The 26017-nt window shown below is 36.4% G+C and overlaps 2 protein-coding genes across 3 annotated transcripts in view; one reads left to right on the forward strand and one right to left on the reverse strand.

Annotated features, from left to right (window-relative positions):
* Positions 1-329: 329 nt before the first annotated feature.
* Positions 330-26017, reverse strand: part of LOC132196146 (follistatin) — a 45837-nt gene continuing 20149 nt past the window's right edge. The window contains exons 2-6 of one of the 2 annotated variants that reach the window (XM_059618614.1): positions 18110-18304; positions 17198-17425; positions 16917-17141; positions 2215-2499; positions 330-1760 (exon numbers count right to left, since the gene is read on the reverse strand). In XM_059618614.1, the coding sequence (XP_059474597.1) occupies positions 1696-1760; positions 2215-2499; positions 16917-17141; positions 17198-17425; positions 18110-18304 (998 nt within the window). In that variant the 3' untranslated portion in view covers positions 330-1695. Of the gene's footprint in view, positions 1761-2214; positions 2506-16916; positions 17142-17197; positions 17426-18109; positions 18305-26017 lie in introns of both variants that reach the window. The other variant, XM_059618613.1, reaches the window with a different exon arrangement.
* On the forward strand, positions 11293-14693 carry LOC132196143 (uncharacterized). Its single transcript, XM_059618606.1, has 3 exons — positions 11293-11453; positions 12618-14471; positions 14527-14693. The coding sequence occupies exons 1-3, from the start codon at positions 11354-11356 to the stop codon at positions 14634-14636; spliced, it is 2064 nt and encodes a 687-aa protein (XP_059474589.1). The 5' UTR covers positions 11293-11353; the 3' UTR covers positions 14637-14693.

Below are 26017 nucleotides of genomic sequence, written 5' to 3' on the forward strand. Positions count from 1 at the left end.
GTCTATCGCACCCCATTTTATATAGTTTAATTTCTCATCTCACTTGCAGTTTTATTGCTGGTCGAGCCTAGCAGCAATTTCATTAAATAGAGCAAACTATGCAATAAATAATTACGTCGATAGGTACATCCATATAAATCAACAATGTTAGTTCGTAATTGGGCTTGATCTTTAAAATGAAATTCGTAGGATACAGTTATATATAGATTAAGCTTAACTATTTTGTAACGAAGCTCATTTACATCATACATCATAAATGCACTAACAAAGACTACAACGATCGATCGATGTTTTTAATTAATACTTTGAAAGAGAGACAGAGTTTCAGCTTTTGGAACAAAAAAAAATTGTGATGATTCTCCTTAATTTTGTGTTATACGCTACAAAGCTATCACAATTTGCACTAGTTAAGTATATAATATTTATTCTCTTGTTTTGTTCTCTATTTTTATTTACACTTGAAACAGAGGTTAATTAAAATTTACCCTTAAAGACCTACTCTGATCATTTTTACTGCTCTTTATTCTGAAAGATTGCTAAATTTCGAGTATATCTTGTGAAAACACTGAAAATTCCAAACCGTTGCTTCGCAATCTCAAAAGAAAACCTAATACGAGTGATTCGCGCGAAAAACGTCAGTTTTGTCAAAGAACTGCAAGTTTTTGTCACTTGTGGCGCTGCGATCGCTGATTTTGCCACTCGAGCCCCACGGCGCTGTGCAGAAAACTTGGCAAAATCAGCGATCGCAGCGCCAATGTGACCAAATCCTGCAGTTTTTGGACATAACTAATGCATATGATTGGCAACTCAATTCTCGCATGTTTTTCGCCTGTTTTCTTTTGATTGAGACGGTTTGGAATTTTCACAGTGTTTTCAAAAGTTATACTGAAAATTTAGCAATCTTTCAGAACAAAAAGCGATATGAATGACCGGAGTGGGTCTTTAAAGAAAATTTTTGCAACTCTTCAAAGATTTTGTTATGGCACAAAACATAATTAAAAAACGACTGAATTTTTTTATGGTGAGTCGAAATTTTAAATAACAGAAAAGCAGTGAAAATGAGCCATATGCGTCGAACCTTACAATCAATGACACAATTAATAATTAAGTTTATTCACACTTTCTGGACCCGTAAATAATAATCAATGTTTGTATATTATATTTATCATTTAATTAAAAACTTAATAATTAAATTGTTAATTTGAACATGTTCGATCTCTTCTCGATTTGTGAAAATATAGCTCGAGTTATAAAAATTAATTGTCAATTAAAAAACGCATCTAGACGAGTGTATAATTATATCAAAAAATTTCGTGCCGCGTTTTTAGGAAAAATACTAATCTTACTTTTAAAACGGAAGGGGGTGAATGCTGATTACTACGGCCATTTGGTTTGCAAAAGACTAACATTAAAAAATAATTGACGGCGCGTCACGCTTTCCATATAATGTGCGTCTCTATACAGTTAAAACCATTCAACATCAGCCTTTTTAGGTCAAAAATGATAACAAATTCATAATATGAATAACAATTGATTGATTACACGTTAAAATACTCGGGCAGTTTGCTGCGAATCTCGGTTAGTGTTCAATCGTCCTCAAAATCAAATTTCAATCCCAAACAAAACCGAATTTAAATTTAATCAAAACTGAGAAAAATCGTCCGATTGGACTCGATTCCTTTTGCTAGCGTCAAACTACGATGGAGCAGCGTGCCTGTCTCGCGAAATGAGCAGTGAGTTGGAAATCGACGAGTTCTTGGCTGAAGAAATAAAATTTAAATTTTTTTAAAATTTGAGAAAATTACTTAAAAATACTAAAAAGATAGAATGCATTTTTAAAGAGGGACATAAGTATTTTTATATATTTTATTCCTGAATGTGAAAAAAAGGCAAATTAAAAAAAAAATCGCACCCCTTAAACTTCAAACTACCTTTTCGCGCCAAAAGAATTTGAAACTCAAGGGGAAGTAAGTCCCGATTTAAAATTAAATATGCGTTCAAATAGTTAAGAAACCTGATTTACGCAAATTTTTCATCTGATATTTCAAATTTGATTCAGGAATAAAAAAAATACTGGTCAACCCTTTAAAATAAGATTTGAAAAAATTTAACGTTAATAAACTTAAATTTTTCCTATTATTTTCTGCAAAAAACTCATTAATTTTTTGATAAATTTTCTTTTTAATTTATGAAAATGGGCAAAATTTGTCGTACCTGAGTAGAGGGGAGGTGCGGTGCAGTTTCCAGGGTGCTTGGTGTCGATGACGTAGCCGGTGGCGCACGCGTCCTGCATCATGTGGCACCAGGTCTTGTAGGTGTGGTTGTTGGAGCCGCAAATGGGCCCCGCGAGTCCTCCGGCGCCGGTGACCAGGTTGACGACGCCGGGCGCGCTGTTGTCCGCCTTGCACCGCAGCCCGCAGGTCACGCACCGCGGCTGCCCCGAGGCCGGCTCCACCAGGCACGCCTGACGCTCGCGGCACTTAATGTTCTTGCAAGTCGCTGCGGCTGAAACACCACACAATGTTTCCTTAAAAGCGCTCCAATTTCACCAAATATTTCTATTAAATCAGAAAAATTCATTCCAAAGTAAACCAAATGTCTTGTTTTTTTTTTTTAATTATTTAAATATTTTCAACAACAAATATATTTTAATAAAAAAAAATAAGATATTCTCTAAAAATTTGTTTGATAATATGAAATAAATTGATACAACCTGATGAATCAATTAAAATGTGATATTAACATCTTGATTTTACTATTCACAAAATTCAGTTTGAATTTGGAATAACTTTTACATTGCAATTAAATTTATTTTAAATTTCCGTTGAAAACTTGGAATTGGTATTTTGCATTTGAAGCGTGTTTGTTGCGAAACGGCCAGGCTGATCAATTAATTAAAAAAGCCGCCCAAAGTGAAATTCCACGGCGCGCCGAGCGATTTTACTGCGGAAATTCGAGGGGGCATTAATTTAGGCTCGCACTTGTTTGGCGCGCGGACAATCAGGCTAATATTTTATTCATGCTCGACTAGTTTTCGCGGCCGTAAAAAGCGCCGGTGCAAAATAAATAAATATGGGCACAAAATGTTTTTAAATTAATTAGCAATTTAAGTTACGGCCGCGCGCTACCTGTATTGGATCTCGGGCAATAAAATTGGCGCGCTTTGTACGTAACAATCTCTCTAAATGCAAATTAATTGGCTGCAAACTCGCCTCCCAAATTTTAAATACAGCATTTAACACAAAATATCTTCATTTTTAAATTTTTTGTTCTTCTCTCGGCGTTTAATAAAATTTCTTAGGCTTTGGTAAAGTGCAGAGTTTTGCTGCCGAGAGCTAATATTAAGGAGGATTTTGTTTTGCAAACACGCCACGCCTTTTGCCCAAACAAACTCGACCAGTTTGTCAATCGCAGCTTATTTTGCGTCTCGTTTCATTTACGCTGCTGAGAGACTCTAATTTTTAGCGCACAAAACTCTAAAAGCTTTTCAAAAACAATTGAAAATAAATAATCTAGATATTGCCGTAATTTGATTTGTCAATTTATTTTAAATAACAGATTGTGGTTGTGTAGGATTTCATTGAAAATTAAAAGTGCCTGAGAAAGAATAGAGAGAATAATTTTCTGCATAATGTTAATGGTTTTAAATTTGTGAATCAAGGATTTTAAATATCCATATTTCCAGATAAATTTCTTGCATCCTATTAATCACCGTGTTTTTTCTTTCATAATCTTCTATTTTTACATGGAAATAACCAGAATGGTATTAAATGTCTAATAATTTTTCTAATAATTTGAACCGTTGGGAACACATTTTTGCTTCTCTTCCTTTTAAAAAATAATTTCATTTACAAAAAAAATCATGGAAATTTTAGTGTCAAATTAAATCAAAAATAGAGGGAATTCTGAAATTTGTAACGAAGCTGTTTTTAACACAGTAATTTAATTCTTGGTTTTGATACAATCAATCAATTTTAAGTAAAGAAATTTCAGAAATTACATTTCTAAGAGATCTAACTTTTCCTTTGCGCCTCAATAAGAAAACTCTGCGTGGACGCTTTGCCGAAGCACAAACAAACTAATGGTTTCTTGGAGCCAATCAAAGTCCACATTTTGCAGACAAAAGGTCGCTATTTTTTATTTGATTTGCCTTGAAATGTGTCGTTAAAAGTTATCTTGATGGCACGAGCGTCGCAACTTATGAGAGAATTCTCATTCCCGCCACTTTAGGCTGAAATTAAACTTGTTGATGCCGCGCATAAATTCAATTAGCAGACAAAGGGCCGATTTATAAGCACGAGATCTCTTATTCAGCCCTGCTTAATTTCCCATTCACCGCGCGACAAGTGTTGCTTTTTAACTATTGCGGGGAATGGGAAAAATGCGCGAAACAAGTCGCGGCGCACAAAACTGGTTGCCAAGAATTCTGCCGTCGTCGTAATTGGACCCGAAGAGCGGTTCCGACCACCGAAATCGGCAAATATTCACATTATTTGTTGTTGTTGATTACAATTTAAAACAAAAACAAAGCGGGAATTTATTTTTAGGAAATAAAAACGGAGACACTGCGTCAAAATTTTAATTTAATTCTTAAATTCACTTTTCTTGATTATTTAGTGAATTAAATTCATGTATTTTTCTATTAATAAGAAACATTGAATTGATGCAGAAATTTGTTATTTTTGGTTGTAAAGAATGAAAACAAAGTAAGTGAATGGCGCCTTGTGGTAGTAAATGGGAATGCGAATATCTTGTTACTCGCACTCTCTTCCGAGTCGCACAATAAATCTCTTGTAATCGCGGCCTTCCTGTGTATTTTATGCGTGTTATTCGCCGCGATTTACCTGCGACCAGCAAGAATTACGCTCAGCTCTCTTTTGCCAACATTTATTTTATTATGATTTTTTTTTCCTCGCCGCGACAATGCCGAGCGCAACTTTGTATATAAGGCGTGCGAAACTTGTTTTTTATTCGGCGATAGAATAAATTCTAAGAGTCAAATAAAGAAGGAGAAGAAGTGGATTTTGCGAGGGAAGCAAGCAAGATTTATCGCTTTTAAATTGCGCGCATCTCAAACCGGCCCCCGAACTTGGGGATATTGGGCGCCGAATAAATAAACAGCGAGACGCACAGGGAGGGAGGCCGATGGAATTCTGCGTTAGACATTTTCCACGACGCACATTTTTCAAGTTTCGCTCTGCAGACCAAAATCTTTTGTCGATCCGGCTTTGTGAGAAAAGAAAAACTTGATTGTTCTTCAGTTGCATTTAAGAATGAATCATTCAAATTATCGCTGATATTAGGATGAGAATATAGAATTCTTGAAATAACTTATTTTTGTTATTAAAAAATCTGTCAGAAGAACTAAAAGAAATGTAATTTTAACAAACGTCTATTTAAAAAGTGCAAAATAAATTAATCAGTCTCTCAATCGTTTTCTCGTGCGATCTATTTAAATTTTTGATGTTGACTGACCTGGACTGACCTTGATTTTATTTTTTAATCTTAATAAACGAGAATTGTTGAAATTTTTATCAATTCTGGTCAGGCCAATTATGAAAAAAATTTCCGCAAGAAAAATTGTTAATTTTTAAAAATTCAGTTGTCCAAATTATTTAAATTTCTCCTGTTTAGCAAACGAATGCTAAAATGTAGAGAAAAATTTTAATCAATAGGGCAAAAGTCTCTCCTTTCGCAATCGCAGCAGTTTATTTATAACCCAAACCGCAAAGATGGTTTGCAGGCTCAATTTTCATTTACAAAAAGGCTTCTCTGACGTGCTGATATAAATAATAATAACAGATTCAGACGTTTGAGTGGATTGATTGAATTAAAAGTTGGGTCTGTTCAAAGCGCTGCGAGATTGACTTTAATAAAATAAAATTGTCCTCGGGATAGGCCAACGCAACCCTGCTAGAGACGCGACCTTGCGAGAGCAATAAAATTTGTTTACTTCCTCTCGAAGCCGGTGCAACTTTTCAAATTATGAAGCGCGAGATGCATTAATAAAAGATATATCAACTCGATGGGTTGCATCCGACTCGATGAACACGTCCGGTCTCGTCTTAGAAAAGTAAACAACAAACTCAATCAATTTGATGCAACTTCAATTATATAATTATGCCCCATAAAAGACAACTTCCCTCCTATACGAACAACTAAATTATATCTTTCGGTCCAGGGTAATTGTTTTCGAAGAAAATATTTCATACAAATGTTATTGGAAATTTAATTTTGCACATTTTTTGCAATTACTTTTTTCTTCTAAATCCAATAGGAAGAGCAAAAGAAAAGCTAGAATGATCCAAAAGGTGGTTTTCATCAAATTCTTGCTCAATTCTAACCATATGGGTGAAAATTAAATTCTAGCCTGGTGTATTCTAAATTAGCATGAAAAGGTTAAAATTCAACCGCATTTTGATCATTCTAGGTCTAGGATTGAATTTAATATTCATCCGTTTAGAATTGAGCAAAAATTTCAAGAAAACCACATTTTTGAACATTCTAGCTTTTTTAGAGCTTTTCCTACTGGATTTAGAAAAAATTGGTTATTATACTAAATGTGCAAAATTAAAATTTCCACAACTTTTGTTTGAAACATTTTCCTGTAAAACAATTACTCTTTCCGGAAAACCCATTTCAGTAAAACTTGTGAACAAATATTTTCCAAATTACTGATATATTTTGTATCAAAACAGGGTCTGAACGATTTCTTACTGTTCCTATCTGATAAAACTATTATTTTATTTTCCAGAACCACAAAGAAACCAAAGTTCATTCTTAAATTAAAATTAAAAAAAAAATCTAATTGATATAAATTCAGCTTCTTGTTACATTTATCAGTAAAAAATTCACTTTTCATGAAATTTTTTCCGGGCCAGACCCACTTTGATTGGAGATTTTGAAGCAAAAATGAATTAAGCGTGTTTTTTTTCGCAATGACGTGTTCGGAAGAAAGGCCGGCGCAGTTATGTTGAGCAGGTGTGAGCTGGCGCCAAGCGACTGACCCAAGTGCCGGCTTAGGACCGCCGCGGCACACAAAACCCTCTGGCCACGAGTCAAACAGGGCAATAACCTGTCTCCAAACCTTCAGTGTGTGCGTTGCTAATGTATCTCTCTCTCGGTGCGCGCAAACGAGCGCCCGAGTATTTTTCCCATGTAATTTATGTACACGTCAAGTACACTCACAAGTTGGTGACGAGAAGCAACTTTGCACGCACCGCGACCAGCACACACTTTTTAATCAACTTCAATACTCCATCTTGCGGAAGAAACCAACTTTAATTTAATTCAAATTTATTACACATTTCAGGATTTTAAAATTATTTTATTGAGATCTTTTTATTTTTTATTTAATTAATTTATAATTATTGAATCAATTATAATGACGATAAAATATTCCCATTTGAAGTCAGGGAAACGCCCACAATGTTATTATTTCAATTTATGTTTTTTTTTTTTTTAATTCAAAACTTAAATTACAATTCATTTTATGTGAAGATAAAAATAAATGCGACGAGTTGATTAAAATTGTTGGGTTTGCTTCTTGTTAACAACACACGCGCAAGTAGTTTTGTTACTCTCAACTCTAATATGTGATTGCGTTCGGGGAAAAGGCGAGAGTAAAACCGCGGCGCTGTGATCTTGTTCTTGTGTTACGAACACATTTTATTTTGCGACGCAGCACGCGCGCAAAAGAAGAACAATTTTATTGCGAATCTCTTTGGCCTGACTCTTGACCTGAACCTTGAGACGGACGATTCCGTTTTCTTTTCTAATAGGACGAAATAATGTGCTGCTTTTCGTACCAAGATTTGAAGCCACAGTTCGACTAAATAATTCAATTTTCTTAAATCCGAAAAAATAAATCTTTAAAAATTTAATCTACTTTCAAGACTGGTTTTAAAAAGGGAAAAAATTATTAACAAGACCATTTCAAGCCCTTCATTTTTGTGGAAAAACTCTCAGACCAAATCAATTTTCGGCAAAAACTCTTTTCTACAGAAATCATTTTTCAACTTGTGCAGAATTAAAATTAAATTAAGACAATGAGGGCGATCCAAAAGGCTAACTTGGCCCAGGCTAAATTAACCTGGCCCAGGCTAATTTAACCCGCCATTCAATTTTACTTGTGAGATAAGTTAGCCCGGGGCTAAGTCAAGTTAGCCTGGGCCAGGTTAGGCTAACTTGACTTAGCCCCGGGCTAACTTAGCCCTCCAGCAAAATTGAATGGCGGGTTAAATTAGCCCGGGCCAGGTTAATTTAGCCTGGGTCAAGTCAGCCTTTTGGATCGCCCTCAATATCAATTGGTTCTAAAAAGAAGTTTCTAATGAAATATTACTAAAATATAAATTTTAAAGGACTGAAAATAGTTATAAATTTTAAAATAATATTTATCGTCTCTTATAATTATTTTTACTTTTAGCTTTTCCTCATTTTTTCTGCTCGCTTCGATGAAACGGAAAAAAGTTGCTGCGACGGCAGGCGAGAAATTTGCCCGCAGACGGAGTGACCCAGACATGAACTGCCCCCGATTCAATCATAATGTAATGAATCGGCATTTTAATGCAGTAATAACTCAGTCAGACTCGATTGTAAAAGTTAAGCCTCGCTTCTTTTGCGCGCCGCCGACGGGGCAAAAACCATCCGTCATCATCGCCCTCAGAGCCAATCTCTGAAACGCTCTCTTTGACGCCGCACACATGCATAATAATAGTAATAATCATTACAAAATCAGCGGGGCAGTGCGAAACGCATCAGAATGCAATCCTAATCAACTTTGATAATTAATTTGAGATTTTATAAAAAAAAAAATGAGCAGTCTGATTATTTCTGTTTTCACATACCCCGCCCAAAGTTGAAGATATCAATATGAGATTTTCACCACTTCACCATCTTAATTTGGAAGCGACTTTTTGACTAAAAATTTTCAAAATTGCGGGTTTTGCGGGACATTTTGGAAAAACAAAAAAACGTGATTATCTCAGCTTCTAGTGGTCGTAGAACAATTTTCCGGGTACGGATGAACTCGTCTCAGCAAGATTTACAACTTTGATGTTGAGCGTAAATTTTTATGTCAAAGGTCAAGGTCATTTTTGGTGACCCGAAATTTTCAAACTCAAATTTGGAAATGTGCTGCATGATGAAAATCATTTTTGAGATTGCCATTCAATTCATCATGAAATTTCACATAATATATGTCAAAATTGCGATGTTGATATTTTTAGTTTAATTTAAATAAAAATAAGAATATTAAAAAATGTGGTTTTTCGCGCCTCGGCAGGCAGTGTCAACAATATAATCGTCTGTAACTTTTGTTCTGATGATTTTACGTACAAAACGGTAATAACCAATGTTAATTTCCACGTCAAGACCAATCGATTGGTGTTTATGTCAATGACCTTTGGTGACATTGAGGTCAAAGGTCACTCAGGTCGGTGACCTGGGGTCACGCGACCTAAATGTGTGATACGTACTTAGAAAGGTCTTGTCAAGAGGATAATTTTAGACACCAAATTTTTTACTTTACGTCTACTACAAATCGAATAATTATAATTTTTCCTAATTAAATGCAGTATTTTGCGTGAAATGTTTTGGAAATTAGAGATTACTTGCTTTGTTGTAGACATAGAGTAAAAAATTTAATACTGTTTTGCTTAATACAGAAGCGATGATTTTTTTCACTCCTGGACTTACAATGAATTTAATTTATTAGATTAAAATGGGAACTTTGCCAATTTAATTGTTGTTTATCCTTTTTCCATTCACGAAAAGTTTGAATTAATTTAATTGATTTCTTATTGTTCTGTTGATGAGAAAAATTGATTTCCAAAGCAAAATCCATCCATTCGGCAGAATAATATTATATTGCGAAGTGATTTACAAGTTTACATTATTTGCGGGCGCTGCATTCTTTCCGCTCGAGCGGGTCTGGGAATGCCACTGCGCGCACTGCCCGCCGCGCGTGTAATAAAAAGTAATGGTTAAAAAGCGTCCGTCATGTTGGGCTGTGCATTAGCGAGACGGAGATGAATGTAACAAAGGCAGGCGTTACCTTTTGGCTATCGATCGCGCTTGATAAGCGCAGCACCGAGAGCTAACGACCTTCGTGGCTAGGGCAAAGTTGCACGAGACGCAATTTGGCATTTGATGCCCTAGGTCTGGGCCATTCTAATCCCTCCTTCCACCGACTCTCATTCCAAACAAAGCCTTATTAAAATCTTTGTTTAATTATTTCCGCTGATAAAATTCAGTAATTTCCTAAACAGTTTTACTTCAAAAATCGTCCGCGAATAGCAAAACTAGCATTTTCACAATTAACTTTGTCGCCAATTTTAGTTGTTCAAAAATCGTTCATTTGCTAATTTTAATCAATAATAATTCCTTGCATAATTAATCGCAGGCATTTCTTCACGTTTTGAAGAATAAATTTCGGTCGAACCGAGCCCATCCGTTGGAATGGCCGCGAGCAGAAAATTCGCAGCGCGGATTTATTGCTCGCGAGATAAGCGCGCAGTGTCGGTCTGGCCGCCGAAAAAGCTTTCGAAAGAAAATGTGGCTAAGGTTAATTGACTGGAGCGGCGTCAGCAGCACCGAGACCAAACAACACTTTCTCTAATTGCCACTTTGCCGAGTCTCCACGCAACAGGTGCTGCACTACGTGGACGCACGCACCAGATTATTTTCGCATTCTGCATCAAATAGCAATGAATAATTTTTATAGAAATTTGATTATACTTTTTGTTATTTAAGAGAATTTGAATTATCTGGCGCAATTAAAAACCGTTTGAGCTTCGCGGCGGTAAAATGATGCCGTCAATTATTTTCGGATCAATTCGATCTGATAGCGTCGTTTCGGTGGCGCGCAGCACAGTTAGCTCCTTCTTCTTCTTCTTCCACTCTCTAGCTCTGGTCGTGCGCAATTTGCAAAAATTAAGGCCGGCCGGCGTCTCGTCGCGGGATCAAGCACCTTTTGTGCTTTTTGCAATCAACCTGCACATGCACGACGGTTATGAGCGAAATTTTTATGACTGCTGTAAAAACGGTGGACGCCGCCGCCGCCGCCGCACAGCTTTTACCACCACGATTTAAAATTAGCCTTACACATTTTCACTAGAGAGAGAATGTGTTCCGAAAAATTAAATTATACCTCAAAACTGCTGACCGAACGTTCCAAATGAGGCAAAATTGAACATTGATCCGGCCGAAAGATATTTTTGCCAATTAAAAATTCCAATATTTTTTTTTTGTTAATAGATTTTGATTGAAACTTTTGTGCAAAAAATTGGCAAGATTTGGGTAGCAACGGATTGAATAACTGGCCAGGCTGATAAAATAACAGAGGCAGAGGTCAATGCCGAAAATAACGAGGTCTATAAAAGATTGCGCTATTTATTGTGCACATCACTTATCTCCCAGAAACCGGACAAAACAGTCATTCAAGATGGCCTGGTGTGAGTATTATTAACATTGAGTTTTATCAATATATTGTGAAGCATTGAATGAATGCGATTGAATATGCTTTTGAGAAAAATTGATTGCACAGCTTAATTCCTTTTGAATTAACCCCTTTTGGTATGGGTCAAACGATTTGAATAAAATTTGTCAGACCGATTCCTTTAGTTCTATAGAGATCAAGTTCAGACAGATTTAAAAAAATACTCAAAATTGTAAAGCGGCTCAAATTTGGACATTTTATTAAAAGGAAAATTTTAATACAAAAAATTTCATGGTTTCTCTTAGAGATACGCTAAAAAGTATAATAACGAAAGTTGTCGGAAATGAAATGACCTACAGCTTTAAGGCCCAAGGTCACAGGTTTAAGTCACTTTTATCAAAATTAATTTCTGAAATTGCTGTTTTAATGAAGTTTCAAAATTGCCCAAAGTTGCGTATATTAGCAGAAAAAAAACATATTAACAATTGGTGGCAGTTTTCTTTCTAGTTCTCAAGTTATTTAAGGCCAAAGAGTAAAAAACGTGGTCTTTTGAACTTTTTTTTTTTTAACAAATGACTTTCCATCCACGATTACTTCCATCGTGTCAGATGTATAACAAAATTCCAGTTATATCAAAATGTTCCTGCTGATGTCCTCTTTCAAATATCGTGTCATACTTAAAAAAAAATTAGTCAAAGGTCACAGAGGTCACCGGGATCAAGGAACTTTTGTGGCTTGGTCATGATATTTGATACATGATTTGCAAGACCTTGTCGAGGAGGTCATTTCTTGTCGATATAAATTATGTCATAATTATAACAGAAAAATATGTACTGAGGTTGAAAGTAAATTTTTACAAAATAGCTAAAAAAAACGTTTTTTTTACCCTTCAACCCTGAATAACCAATTTGTAATAAGAATAACTTTGGTAATTATACTTTTAGCGTATCGCTATCAAAAACCGAGATATTTTTTTATTTTCAAAATCGTCTTTAAAATTTTCTCCCAAATTTGAGCCCTGTAAATTAGGCAAAATTTAATTTTATTCAAAATCCTTCGGAAATTTATCTCTATGCACCCAATCAGCCTGCCAAATTTTATCCAAATCGGTTGACCAATGCCAAAAGGGGATTTAAAAAAACTTTTACAATGTTTAATAACGCGTTTTTAAAATTTTCAGCCGGAATATGGACTGCGGTTATTTTCCTCTTCCTGCAAACCTCGGTGAAGTCTGAAAAATGCCACTTAACTGGAGAGGAATTTGATTCAATTTTCCCTTCCTCAACCCCATCAAATTGGAAGTCATATATTGAATCTGCAAAGCAGGTGAAGCCCGATTGCTTGACCTATGTGAAACCAGCACTCAACAACTTCGTCAAGCTGTCAGCCTGCGCGAGAATTGTCGATCCTGACGAAGCAGTGGACGAAGCAATTCTGGACAGCAGAGTCACCGCCTTCCTGAAATCCTTCGAAACGCTGAAAAGCAACGTAGATGCCGAGACACTGAAGCTTTTAAATGATTACGAGAAAAAGAACGATTTTAAAAATACAAAAACTCAATATCTCAAAATAAAGCAAGGAAAAGCGTACCCTACGTTGAGGAAAATCTTCAAGGGCGAAACTTCAGAAGCTGTCAACGAGACAGAGTCACTACAAGATCCGTGGGCGCACGTTGACGATGTCATTTCTCGTGGCTTCGATCCGCAGAACACGACATATCTGAAGTATCTGATCGATTATGCGTACGAGATGAGAAATGTTTCCACCTCAGTCAAAGCGTACACTCTGATTTTCAACAAAATGAAAGAACAAAATCTGGAAAAATCTAACGAAATTGTTCTCCTTGCCAAATACATCGACGAAGACATAAAAAGCGATGCATTTAGTTCGGTGGATGACGATATCAAAGAGCAGTACAAATCTCTGGCAAAGAAAATTCTCCCCAACAATAACAATTTTGTGAAACTTCTTACAACAGAGATTTCCTCCAACCAATTCGCCACTCTGAAACTCGTAACTGAAAATCTGCTTTATACCGTGGTCAACTTCATCCTCCCCGAAGTTGTGGAACAAATGCTGCACCCGGACGTTCTGAAGAAGGCCGCCGACGTCTTTCAGCTGATCGGCCAGCTGCCGTCACTGGACAACGACTGCGTTGCTGCCGACGCCCTGTACCACCAACTCAGCAGAACGAACAACCACGAATCCTTTGAAGCTTTCAACCTGTGGCTGTACTTGAAACATGTAGTTGATGATAACGCCGAGAATTTCGCCAACGTTGACGAGGAAAACAGGCTCAAATGCACGTACGTCAAGGACGCATTGACGAGCAGCTCTAAGAAGCATCTCGAGAGGTACACTCAGCTTGTTCAGCACAAGGAGTGGCGCACCCTGACGTATTGGCACACGGCTTACAACGAGACTATCCGCTGGATTCTGCGCGACGTGGTTCAAAAAATTGACGACCCTGACTTGATTCTCGAGTTTATTGAAATTCTGCCGTTCCTGGAGGAAAACTGTATCGTTTTCGAACCACTGGTTGAGAAACTTCCCGCCGACTACAATTCTCTGAAATTGTTTGCACTTTTGAGGGACACGATCACAGTTGGTGAGGCCAATGATTTAGGTGAAGTCTTTCATAAAAAATGTCTGAAGGCCAAGGCTGCCTCTCCTGATTGGGTTCGAAGCCTGCTTTGGAAGGACACATCTAAATGCAGAGTGATCAACGCCAAGAACGGAGAACCTTTGGTCGCCACAAACGCCACGATCAACAATTCAGACCAGGCTGGCACCGAAGAAATCTACACCTTGACGTCCGAGGGCTACGGCACCAAGTGGAACGTGACGATTGACAAGGACGGCGACGTCTACTTTGAAAACAACTACAACGACGGCTCGTATCTGTTTTTCAAAAAGGATGCAGCGAGACCGATTGGCAGCAAATCATCGGGGTCAGAAGACGGAACTTTCCAGTGGAATTTAGAAAGGTCTGCAAAGGGTTTCTTCCATATTGCTGCCGAAAACAAGGACAAAAGTATAAATTTTTAATTAAAAATTCTCAAAAAAGTAATTAATAATATTCTTTGCAGCTAAAAAATATCTTTCTCTGGGTACGAAAACCATTGCTCCCAACTACAGGATTGTAGAGCTGACTAATTCAATCAGCGTTGATGGCAGTGAATGGAAGATTGAATGTTAATTAATCTATGAATCCATTGCATTTTGGCTAATTGGAATAAAAGATCTGGACCTGCAATTGCGTTACTATTTATTTAAATTAATAATGCGCGATTAAATTGTAGATAAAAATAATTATTCCAGCCTAATTTAAGAATGTTTAATTATTGATTTTCAATGTTGTATTTTTTTTTTAAATTAAAAGTTGATCACGATTGTTATTTAAAATAATTTTCAAAATTCAAAGTAGAATTTTGCTCACTATGAATGATTTTTCTCTTGTTCTATAATATTTTCTCGCACTTATAATTTTGACTGCAATTAAAAACAATGACAGCGAGTAATGAGATGCGGCGAAAAGCGAGTGCTTGCGATTTTGACCTTGCGTCTGGCGGTAGACAGCTCGCAGACGGTGTGTATGTATTGTACACACACACACACACACACCAAGAGCGTACTCGCGCGTAAGGACTGCTCTCGGGCAGGTACCGACGAGACTGACGTGTCAAATAATGGGGTTCTGCGATTGAGCTCCGCAGGCTGCAGCGCGTGTATGACGTGCCGGGCGGCACGTTTTACCCAAAGATAATTAAACCAAAAGTATTATATAATGTGTATTTCGAAATTTAAATTGCAAACTGACGGGCTATGCTGACCAAAGAGAGTTTAAATAAAAATCAAACTCGCGGTTAATCTTAAAATTTTGATGAGGAAAAACTGATTTGCAAGTCGAAATTTTTCTTTTTATTTAATAATCAATTTGTCTGGAGGAAAAGTTGTTCACTTTAATGAAGGTCTTGAAATTCATACTTCTTTTTTTTCCTTCTCGGCGTGCAAATTTTTTTTACGATCCGAAATATTGTTTTGAAAAGCACGACTTCATATTATAATGTGGGGCATAAAATCTGCATTGTTCCGTGATTAGCCTGGGCAGATCAACTGGCGCGCGCGCGCAACTCGATTTCCATTGTCTGTGTGTCAATTAATTGCGATGAATCCGCAGACGCTTATGCGGCAGCTTTTGCAGCCGCGCATTGTGCGATCCGCCGCCGCCGCCGCCGCCGTCAATAAAAGTGGAGGAAAAAATGTGTGTGTGGATGCAAAATCCCAGGAATTATAAAACGCGCGCGGCCTCGTTTCACCAGTCACGATTACACATTTTCTGCCCAGCTATGCATTTCATTTCGAGCGAGAGAGCAGACTTTAATCACAATTGTATCATTTTTCTGCCACTCACCTTGCGCCGACTGCTTGATTACGAGCATTGTTCATGCACTCGATCGCTACTTTGGTGGGAGAACAGGCTTGAGACGAGAGAACACACTCGCGGGTGCCATTTTTTTGTTCCACGTACAATTTTATCAACGGTCGTTGTTTTAATTTGGAACTACAAGATGAATTAAGATTATTTTTAGAATTTATTTCCCGTGTTAAATAATAAAATTCAAACTGAAACAGGAATTAAATTTAGTTAAAATGACTAAAATAAAGTATTATAAATTCTATAAATTTTTCTTGGTAATTAGATACGAAATTTTCAAAACAATTGATTAGAATGTGTTAATAGTGCTTCAAATTTTATAAAAATTACATTCTCACAAAGTGTAAAGTCAAATGATTTCATTCTGATTAAAAATATTTTGGAGTTTTGAGACTTGAAAAAAATTGACTATGATAATTATTTTGCAAAATTTTAAATTATCCATCATTTTTACTGGTTTTCAATAGAACAAATTTCATTAGAAACTTCAAGCAAATTTGTTTAACATTTTTTCTATGAAAAAATGATTCCAATTGGTTCAAATTCTGAGTTAAAGGAGCTTAGAATGTCTGCACTGAGAAAAGTTAGCTCAACGGTTTAGAGGAAAATTCCTGTTAATTTTCAAAATTCTGTTCTTCCGCGAATGGTTCAATTTATCCTATCATTATCTAGAAACGTAAATTAATTTCAAAATCAAAATATCAAAATCAAATTTAAGTATGTATGTGCTTCACGCTATCGCCATTCAATTCCCTGTTATCCGTTTAAATTGTGATAGTTAAATTAAAAGTTAAATCAAAAGATTAAAAAATTAAGTTTTTTGTGTTACTCGGATGGTAGATATGGAGATTTTTTTACACATGTACAGAAAATTATGATAAAAATTGATCAGAATGTTTTTTTTTTTAATAAAAATAAAAATCATTTAAATCTCATTATGTCATATGAACTGAAAAATCAGGATTTTTGCCTCTAAAATAATCAAAGAAATAAATAATAGAAATAAAAATTGTGTTCTCGTTTTGATGCGGTGTGACTTACGTTTGCAGCGTCCTCGGTAGGCGATGGGGACGGCCTTGCCCTTGCGGCACGCAGCCTCACGTATGTGGCACGCGCTCTGGTACGTGTGGCCGTCGACGCCGCACACGTGTTTGCGCATGCCGGCCACCTTGGGACACTTGCGGGTGCACCGGACGCAGTGCGGGATCCGGTTCTGGTCCACCACGCACTGCTTGTTCTCCGCGCACCGCACTTTCTCGCACGAATCTGAAGGGGGAAAAAGTTGAAAATTTTCAATTTTTTATTTTAAATTTTAAATTCACCTTGGCATTGTCCTTGGTAGGCGACGGCCAGCTGCACGGCGCTCTTCTGGCGACACGCCCTTTTCCGCAGGCGGCACACGTTGCGGTACGAGCGGCCGTCCGAGCCGCACACCGGGCCGCGTTGGTGCCGGCCCACGGCGCGGCACTCGGGCTCGCACACGCACTTGGGCCGCCCGTTCCGCATCGCGCACTTCATCTCCGGCCCGCACTCCACGTCCACGCAGCTGTCTATGCAATTTCAACCAATTTTCAAATCAAATTTCAATGCAATTATCATTTTGATAAATAAATTCGCCGATTTTGCCACTAATGCTCCACGGTGCTGTGCAGAACGCTTGGCAAAATCAGCGATCGCAGCGCCACAAGTCACAACAACTCGCAGTTTTTTTCCAAACTGACGTTTTTCGCATGAATCACTCGTATTAGGTTTTCTTTTGATTGCGACGCAACGGTTTGGAATTTTCACATAGTGTTTTCACGAGATATGCTCGAAATCTAGCAATCTTTCAGAATAAAGAGCAGTAAAAATGATCAGAGTAGGTCTTTAAAGAATGAAATGGGAGTCCCTTTTTGTTCCTAAAACCATTTCCCTGAAATTCATTTTTTTACTCTGCGCTGTTTTGCACCTCAGATTTTTATTAATCAAATAAATTCTTGTAGGTTGCATTATTTCCAAAAATAGCGAGAATGTTGTTAAAAATTTGTGCTAATTTGATTGTTTCTTTTTTTAATTTAATGAATTTAATTAGATCGGAAACTCAGCAACTCGGACTCTCAAGATTCTTAGGTGAAATTAATTTTTTCCATCTATTAATTTTGTAGGAGAAATGATTAAAGTGTTAAAATTAAAGGAAATTTATATAATTTTTAGGCAAAATTTAATAAATGCGTGGTTTAATAATTTATTTGTACCTTTGCAGGCTGCGCAGGGCACGCCGCCGCCGAGGGCGCGCCAGAAGAAAATGGTCCCTGCGTCCATCTCCTCGTTGATGTAGGCAACCAGGTGACTCATCCCTGGAGAGCTGCAGCACTCCTCGACGGTCACCCTGTCCGATAACCTCTCCATGCACCTGCCCGAGTGATTCACCATCGTCCAGCACGAGCCTCCTGAAATCGAACGAACCGAGAATTTTCCAAAATCAATATTTGTTTATTTATAAATTTATAAACGACGCGTTTGCAAAATAAATAATGACAGGCGGAGTAATTGAGATGCAATAATAATTTGAAAGAGCTTTTACATGTTTATTGCGATGGAAACAATAAAAGGCTCTCCGCTTTTGTGAAATGGCGGGACGAGGTATAAATATGCGAGTCTCTCTCGCGCCACTTAACACTTGTTGAGTGTAAAAACGCCGGTGCTGAAAACTTCTTCGTCCGTTGCTCGGCCTCAGCGCTCGAACGCAATAATTTAGACGCGCCTCGGACATTTATCTGCACCGTAAACTCAATTTGCATCCGAAATTTTAACTCGCAGACGATAAGTTTATTATGCAAAAGCAACAAGATGCGCGCGAAAGGAAGAAAATCCGTGTCGAGATACACTGACCATAAAACAAAAGTAACTGTCACTGCGCCGAGTCAAATTTTATGAATATAACATGAAAATGAGGATGCGCGTTGCGTCATTCAATTGCTGCGTGAAACATTCCTGTGGCCCTTTTGGACGAATTCACCGCGAGAAAGTTTGTTCGTCAAATAAATATGATCTAAAATGTCAATATTGGAAAGGAAAAGTTTTTTAATTAAAGAGCAGCAAAAAAATGCACAAAGAGAGATTTGAAGGACCTAAAAAAAAGCACAAAGAAACATTTGAAACAAATTATATGCCTTCAAGAAAATCAAATTAATTAAATTATTTATTTCACAATGGAAAATTTCAATCAATGTAATCAGAAAATTTCTAGCTTTTTATTCCATAACTTTAATGTTATCAATTTTTTGAGAGGAATTTTAGCTTTTGTTTCTTGAAAGCTTCTTTTAATGCGAAGTCAATTGAATGTTTGAAGATAAATTTAATAATCTTGAGCGGCATATCTGTTAGTGAAGTCGCTGCGAGGGCAAGATCTGATGCAACTTTAAGGTTTAGTCTCGAATTGCGTGGCCCAGAAAGTAATTTGAATTTGACGTCAGAGGGAAATTTACATTCGCGGAATTCGTTTATTATTTTTTTTTGAGCTTCCACGAATTGGGCACGCGCAAATTTTTGGTGGCGTGTCCGCTGATGAGGTTTTAAATGCTGGTGCTAATGACCAATTACGTGTCTTGTGAACTGCTTCAAATTAGGAGAACGAAAATCCGTGCCGGCCGCGATGACCTCACCTTTCTTTCGCTGACGCCAAAATTCCAGACGCATTTGAATTCAAGCAGCCCGAAATTTACATTTCAAGTGACTCGTGAAATGTTTAATTTTGTATGATCAGTAAAGAGTTAAAAAAAAATTATCGAAATCATTCCCGATTCTTAATTCAAGAAAAACAAAATTACAATGGGACAATTTGCGATAAAATTTTCAACAAAAAAAACCAAAACTATAAAAATGAAAGTTAAAAAATATATTGATGGAAATTTCACGAGGAAAGTAAAGGTTTGAGTTGAATAAGAAAGTGTTGGAGGAATTACATGCAAAAAATGGTAGAGCATCTTGATGCAATTCTCGCCGAGAGAAAATTTAAATTGCTGCCGATAAAATCTCAACATTCTAATAATCGATTTGTACAGCAACAAAAAACCAAAACATTTTCTCTTCCTCTCCTCCTACACGTCGCACGCGTTTTCCTGTTAAAATACAGAGCTTTTTTGCATGCATTATTCATCGCGGTCGTGTCTGTAATTAAGTTAAGGTCAGGGAACTTAAGTAAATGAATCGGCCGACAGTCTCTGAGCGAGCGTGTAATTAAAAGCGATTGCAAACTGATGCATTAATTTATATACCATCTGGGCAAAAAATTCCTTTCCGGGAGTTCTTCTTGGTAAAACTCGTTGATTAATTTAAATTTTGAACTAAAATTCATAGAGTCATATAAAATTGAACTACCAATTTTAATTGAAAACGAAAATCTCCAGAAAATTAAGCTAATTTATTTACATTTTAAGGTGATGGAAAAAAATCCATAATTTCTCTATAATGAGGGCGATCCAAAAGCCTAACCTGGCCCAGGTAAAGTTAAGTTAGCTCCGGGCTAACTTAGCCCACCAGCAAAATCGAATGGCGGGTTAAATTAGCCCAGGCCAAGTCAAATTAGCCTGGGCCAAGTTAGCCTTTTGGATCGCCCTCAATATGTTTAATAATTTCTACCTGATTTCAACAATAAGTTAAATAAGCTGAAATAATAATAGACTTTGTTCTAATTAATTAAATATTTAGTACGATACAAACAAATTTGTTTGTAATTGTCTATTTTACTTAAGTGAATTCCCTATCAAGTGATTTGTTTTTGCCTTTTGTACATAATTTAAACAATTTAAGTAATCAGCATTTAAAAATAACTTCTGATTTCCATCAATGATTTAAAACGAAATTATCTTTGAAGAGACACAAAATGTCTTCTGTAGGCAAAAAATAATCAAAGGTGCGCAACACGTCGAAAGTTGTGCGTGTCTTTGGCGGAAATAAATGTAAATTCAAAAAGTAGGTCTCTCAATAAAAATGCTGCTCAAATTTCGGACGCAGAAAGATCAGGTTTGAGGAATGAAAATTCGGTCGGCGCCGCGGAACGAGCGCGCGCGGCCGCCGCGAATGATTCGAATGAAATTGGTCTAAGGCGCTCTCGTCATAACTCCGCGCCTAGGTCAACCAATTACGCCTTGATGTGGCGAAAGTGTTGGCGATAGCGTTGGCCTAGGCCGCGCCAAGGCTGCACTCGATCCCGACTCTGAATCAATAATAAAAAAAGCAGGGCCGCTCACGACCGAGGCTGCGCGACCACGCGTTTCCTTTGCTCATTTCAAATTTTAAATTTGGAACTTCTTTATTAATTACTGAATAAAATGGCGTCAACTGTTTATTTTTGTCACGGAAATTGATTTTTATCAATTTTATTCTTGGAAATTTAATTTGTTATGAAAATTGACTCGAAAACAGAAATTTTCCCAGCAAATAACACATTTTAACAAATAAAATTTGTAAATTTAATTTTGGCATTAGAAACTTTTACAAAATGGATTTACAGATTTTCTTTACATTTTGAAGTCTTTCCTTGAAATTTCTTACAGCATTTTTTTTTTATTTTGCAATTATTTTTATGTTCAAAATTTTAACCGTTGACTTTGATTTAAGGAGATCTTGACCTGTCGTCTGGAAAAACTGTGAGTCCGCCTGGACATAAACATAAAAATGCAAAAAGCTTGCAAGTTAATTACCTGCGCGCTGTTAACTTTTACAACCATTAATTTGAGACGCGCCGCGGTGCAAGAAAATTTCCTCCGCAGTATAAAAATCCAGTTTTGCGCGGGTTCGCCTATAATGACCGGTCGCGTCGCGCTCACTACGCACAGTGTATGTAATAAGCGATTGAATATTAATATTTATGAGCTCAAGTGTACAATGTATCGTTTCTCTACAATGTGAGGTGGTGGCAGCAGCAAAAAGTTATTCACTTTTTACGAGATATAAATAATAAATTTACCCCGCGCAATAAACATTACTTAATTCGACTGAATGATAAATTACGTGTGCAGTAAAAGCAGCGGGGCCAATTTAATTACACCGCGAGTGGGCCCTTTTATTTAATTTTTTTCCCAGGGCCTAATTCGCGATTGCGAAAATGCTGTCCGGCCATGATTGATGAGCCGGCACCGATTTTAATTGAATCTCTCCACTCGTCCGACTTTTAATTCCAATCGTTATTTATTGGCTATCATGTTAATAAGAATGCAAATAAATCAAAAAGTGCGCGCGCGTCTCTTTCTCATTACGTATGCAAAACACATTTCGCTCGAGCTGAAGGTGCGACTTGCCGCAGCCTCTGCTCTATTTTGTACGTTAAACACAATTTATGAGTGTCTGTACTGAGAATTTCAAACATTATGCGAAGACAAGTTTAATAACCACACTGATTTTGCATTATTGAGAGGTTAAAAAAAATTTATGTTTGGTTCTATAAATAAAATTGAAATCAAACAACATTTATTTATTTTTTTTTTTTTTTTAATTGTTTATCCCTCTTGGGAAAGGCACCAGCGGTAGCAGACAGGCTGCTAAATCGCAAGGGCCGATAACTCGGATTCTCCCCTTTCGGGGCCGATAACACGGTGACCTTGCGACCCACTGGGCTGGGCTGGGGGGGGGGATTTTTTAATATTACTAAATTTTTAGCTACACCAATAGATCTTTCAATTAATAACTTGTATTGATTTTATATGTCTAATTGTAAGATCAAAAATTTAAACATTATCAATAAATGTAGCCTATGAAAATATATTTATATTTTGTTTTCTTTTTGTGCAATTGAACAGTCAGGCCGAAAAATTGCACCTCATAATTTTCAAAAGTTGTGAATAATTTTGAAATGATCTGAAAAATCAAGCCATGATCAAGTTTTTGGGACTTTAAGAAACATAATTACTTCATAATTTTTTATTCTTCTGATTTTTACCCCAAAAATATGCATCCGAAAGCACGTTTTTCATTAAAATTTAGTTTGTATTATCTCAAAAAGGGTGAAAATGAACAGTCTGAAAATTACATGGCCGACGTACAATTTCACGGGCTACATTTTTTCCAATACCACCAAAACAATCGAGCAGGGCAATAAATAAATTGCCAACAAGTGACATTTCCTTTAAGCCAAAGACTTTTACGTCAACAGTTAAGTTGATCAACGTAAAAAGTTACTCTATAGGAATCGTTAAGATCATTGGAACTGAAACCGTTCCAAAGTTATGAAAAATCAAAGCAAATCTCGGGTCATTTTTCCTCCAAATTTTGAATAGGTCCGAAATTTTGACATAATTTAAATTCAGATTAGTTTAATTTTTTTGCTCAACGCCCACAGAGTTTCACTCGGGAAATAAATTTATTTTTAAGAGATTATTTTCCTTGGATTTCTGATTTAATTTTTTTTTAAAAATTCTGGCTTTCGAGGCTACATTTTCAAGAATGTAGTCGGTAGAAAGATAAAGTTTTGGCGCGATCACGTGGAAAGTATATAAAGTCGTTAATTCCGCTCTTGCGATTGTTCTTGGTGAGGGACAAAGTTGTTGGCTCCGTGCTGGTGTGGCCGCGCGACTCGGACGAATCAATTTGAATTGATCAGTTGCAGCACATCTCGCGGCCGAGCATGCAAATTCGGTTTTTGCAACTCTCGTACGTACAAAGTTGTTGGTGCTTTGCCAGAGAGAAAGAGTGTTTAATCCACATACATGCACGTGTGTGCGCGTCATTAGTCATATTTTCAACTTTTGTCTGCGCGCAGCCGAGCACGGCCCAGACAAATTTGACGTCTCATTTGCATATATTCAATTTGAATATGAATGCGAGTGCAAGAATATGATCAGATTAGTCGTCTCGTGCAGCTCACTTTGTAAGTCCCTGCGTGTTATTTTTTATTTTAATATAAAAAGAAACTCCTCCTCGTACTTGATACAATGTAACTCTGTCTGCTGCCCGCGAGCAAATTCGATTTACTTTTCGCCCCGGTTATCAAATTGCAGCTCGGCCAAAAAAGAAGCTGCGTGTGCCAGACCAGACAGCCCGCCGGGTTTATGACCTCGATCATAATATGTACTCAACGCGCCACTTTAAAACTCTCTCAAAGAGTTTCATTTGCTGAAATGAGTGAGGAAGGAGATTTTAATTTTTTTCAATTCACAAGATAAACAATTTTTTTGGTTAAAAAAGGACCAATTTTAAATAGTATTTATTTTTTTTTAGAAATTCCTTCAAAAATGTAAAATAATTTAATGATATCAGTACATTGCTAGAGTTTTCAAATTTAAAAATGCTAAATGAATCAAATTTTCTTGATTCCAACGTAAAAAAAAATTGATCTTTTCTAATTTTGAAGACTTGATTTTGGTCTTTCAAACACGTCTGATCGAATTGTAGGACATTATTTTTTTTAATTTCACTGCAAATATCAATCAAATTCAGTCATTTGGTTGTTTTAGATGCTTTAAACATCCAAATTATTTTTAGAAATGTGTTCAATTTTCAATTAGATTAATTTCCTTTTTATAATCCTAACTTTTGATTCATAAAATGCCAAACTTTTTAATAAATTGGTTTTTTGCATTTATTTGGATGAGTTCATGTATGGGGCATAGTTGCCCTAATTTCGAACCCAATAAACACTTCTTGAAACTAAATTGCTCTTTAAAATTGTAATAAATTAATCCAACAATCTTCTCAATAATAAGTGCTTAATTTCAATGTAACTTTCAACGGCAAGTTCAACAATTTGTATATTTCCAAGGAATATTTTATCCCAGAAAGAAACATTTTTGCGGTGCAGACTGAACTTGAAACCGAATCTCTCATTTGCTTATATATTTTATCTCGAAACCGCACTTGTTGTGTTTCGTCTCTCATTCATTATTACTTTATCTGCACTCGGCGCATGCTAAGCTCCCCTCTGGTCGCAATTGCATGTATCGCCGCTTGTTTCATATTAATTTACAACTTGTTTATATGCGTGTCGATTTTTTTTCCTGTCGCGCCTCGCTCGCGTGCGTGTGTGTAATCGAATCCGATTCATTTAAAATTAAAAAAGAAAGCAGCAGCAGCCGACTTACGGACAACTCGGCGTCTCGAGACCGATCTTTGCACTTTTCGAATCAAACGAAATTCGATCGCGACAATCGGTTTTCGCCTCCGACTTGCCGGCCCTGGATTGATTTTAAATTTTTTTACCATTTTATATCAGCTCAAAAATTGGAAATCTGACGAAACTTGCTTAATATTTTTTCCCTTAATGAAATGATAAAGGTTCTATTTTATGATAATTTTTATTATTACCGACGGTTTCAATGAAAATACTTATTGCGCTGGTCAATAGTCGTCGGTAGTTGTTGCTGTAAAAAGCTGGAGACGTGCAAGCCGTGCAGGTTCAGTCTCAGTTTTCCTTGAAACGCAGAGAGTGACCTTTGAGTTGGCACTCTCATTGTGAACATGCTAATCAATGCACTTTACAACCAGAATGAAAATGCAACGAATAACACATCTTAAACTTATTTATTTCCCTTCCTTTTGCGATTTTTCCAATTGTCCGACGCGAGTTATTGCCATGATTGCCTCGAATTATAAACGAATAAGGTGCGAGGCAGAGTGCATTTGTGCAGCGGAAAATCAAATTAATGCAGGTCGTTGCTTCGTTTATTGGTCTCGATCGTGCAGTGTTTGTGCCTCGAGAATAAAAGCGGTGCAATGCGCTCCGTAATTGCAATGAACTCTCCTCATTTTAATGCTTGAAGAATAAATTCTTCAAGTAAATTGTTAATCAAAATTGAATGTAAAAATTTTGACAAAAAACATAACAACAATAATGAATAAAATTTAAGTAAAGAGACAAATGAAAGAAAGCAATCAAATTTGAATAATTTCCATTAAAAAGCCAGCGAAATAAATTCAATCCTTTGATTAAAGATATCATTAATTTTACTTTATTATATTATTTTTTCACAATAAATTTTTTTTTAAACAAAAATAACTATATATATATATATATATATATATATATATATATATATATATATATATATATATATATATATATATATATATATATATATATATATATATATATATATATATATATATATATATATATATATATATATATATATATATAGATATATTTTTAATTATTAAATTAACGTTTA

The sequence above is a fragment of the Neocloeon triangulifer genome, unplaced genomic scaffold (assembly GCF_031216515.1).
Source record: "Neocloeon triangulifer isolate White Clay Creek 2 clone unplaced genomic scaffold, ASM3121651v1 ptg000011l, whole genome shotgun sequence".
Lineage (NCBI taxonomy): Eukaryota > Metazoa > Arthropoda > Insecta > Ephemeroptera > Baetidae > Neocloeon > Neocloeon triangulifer.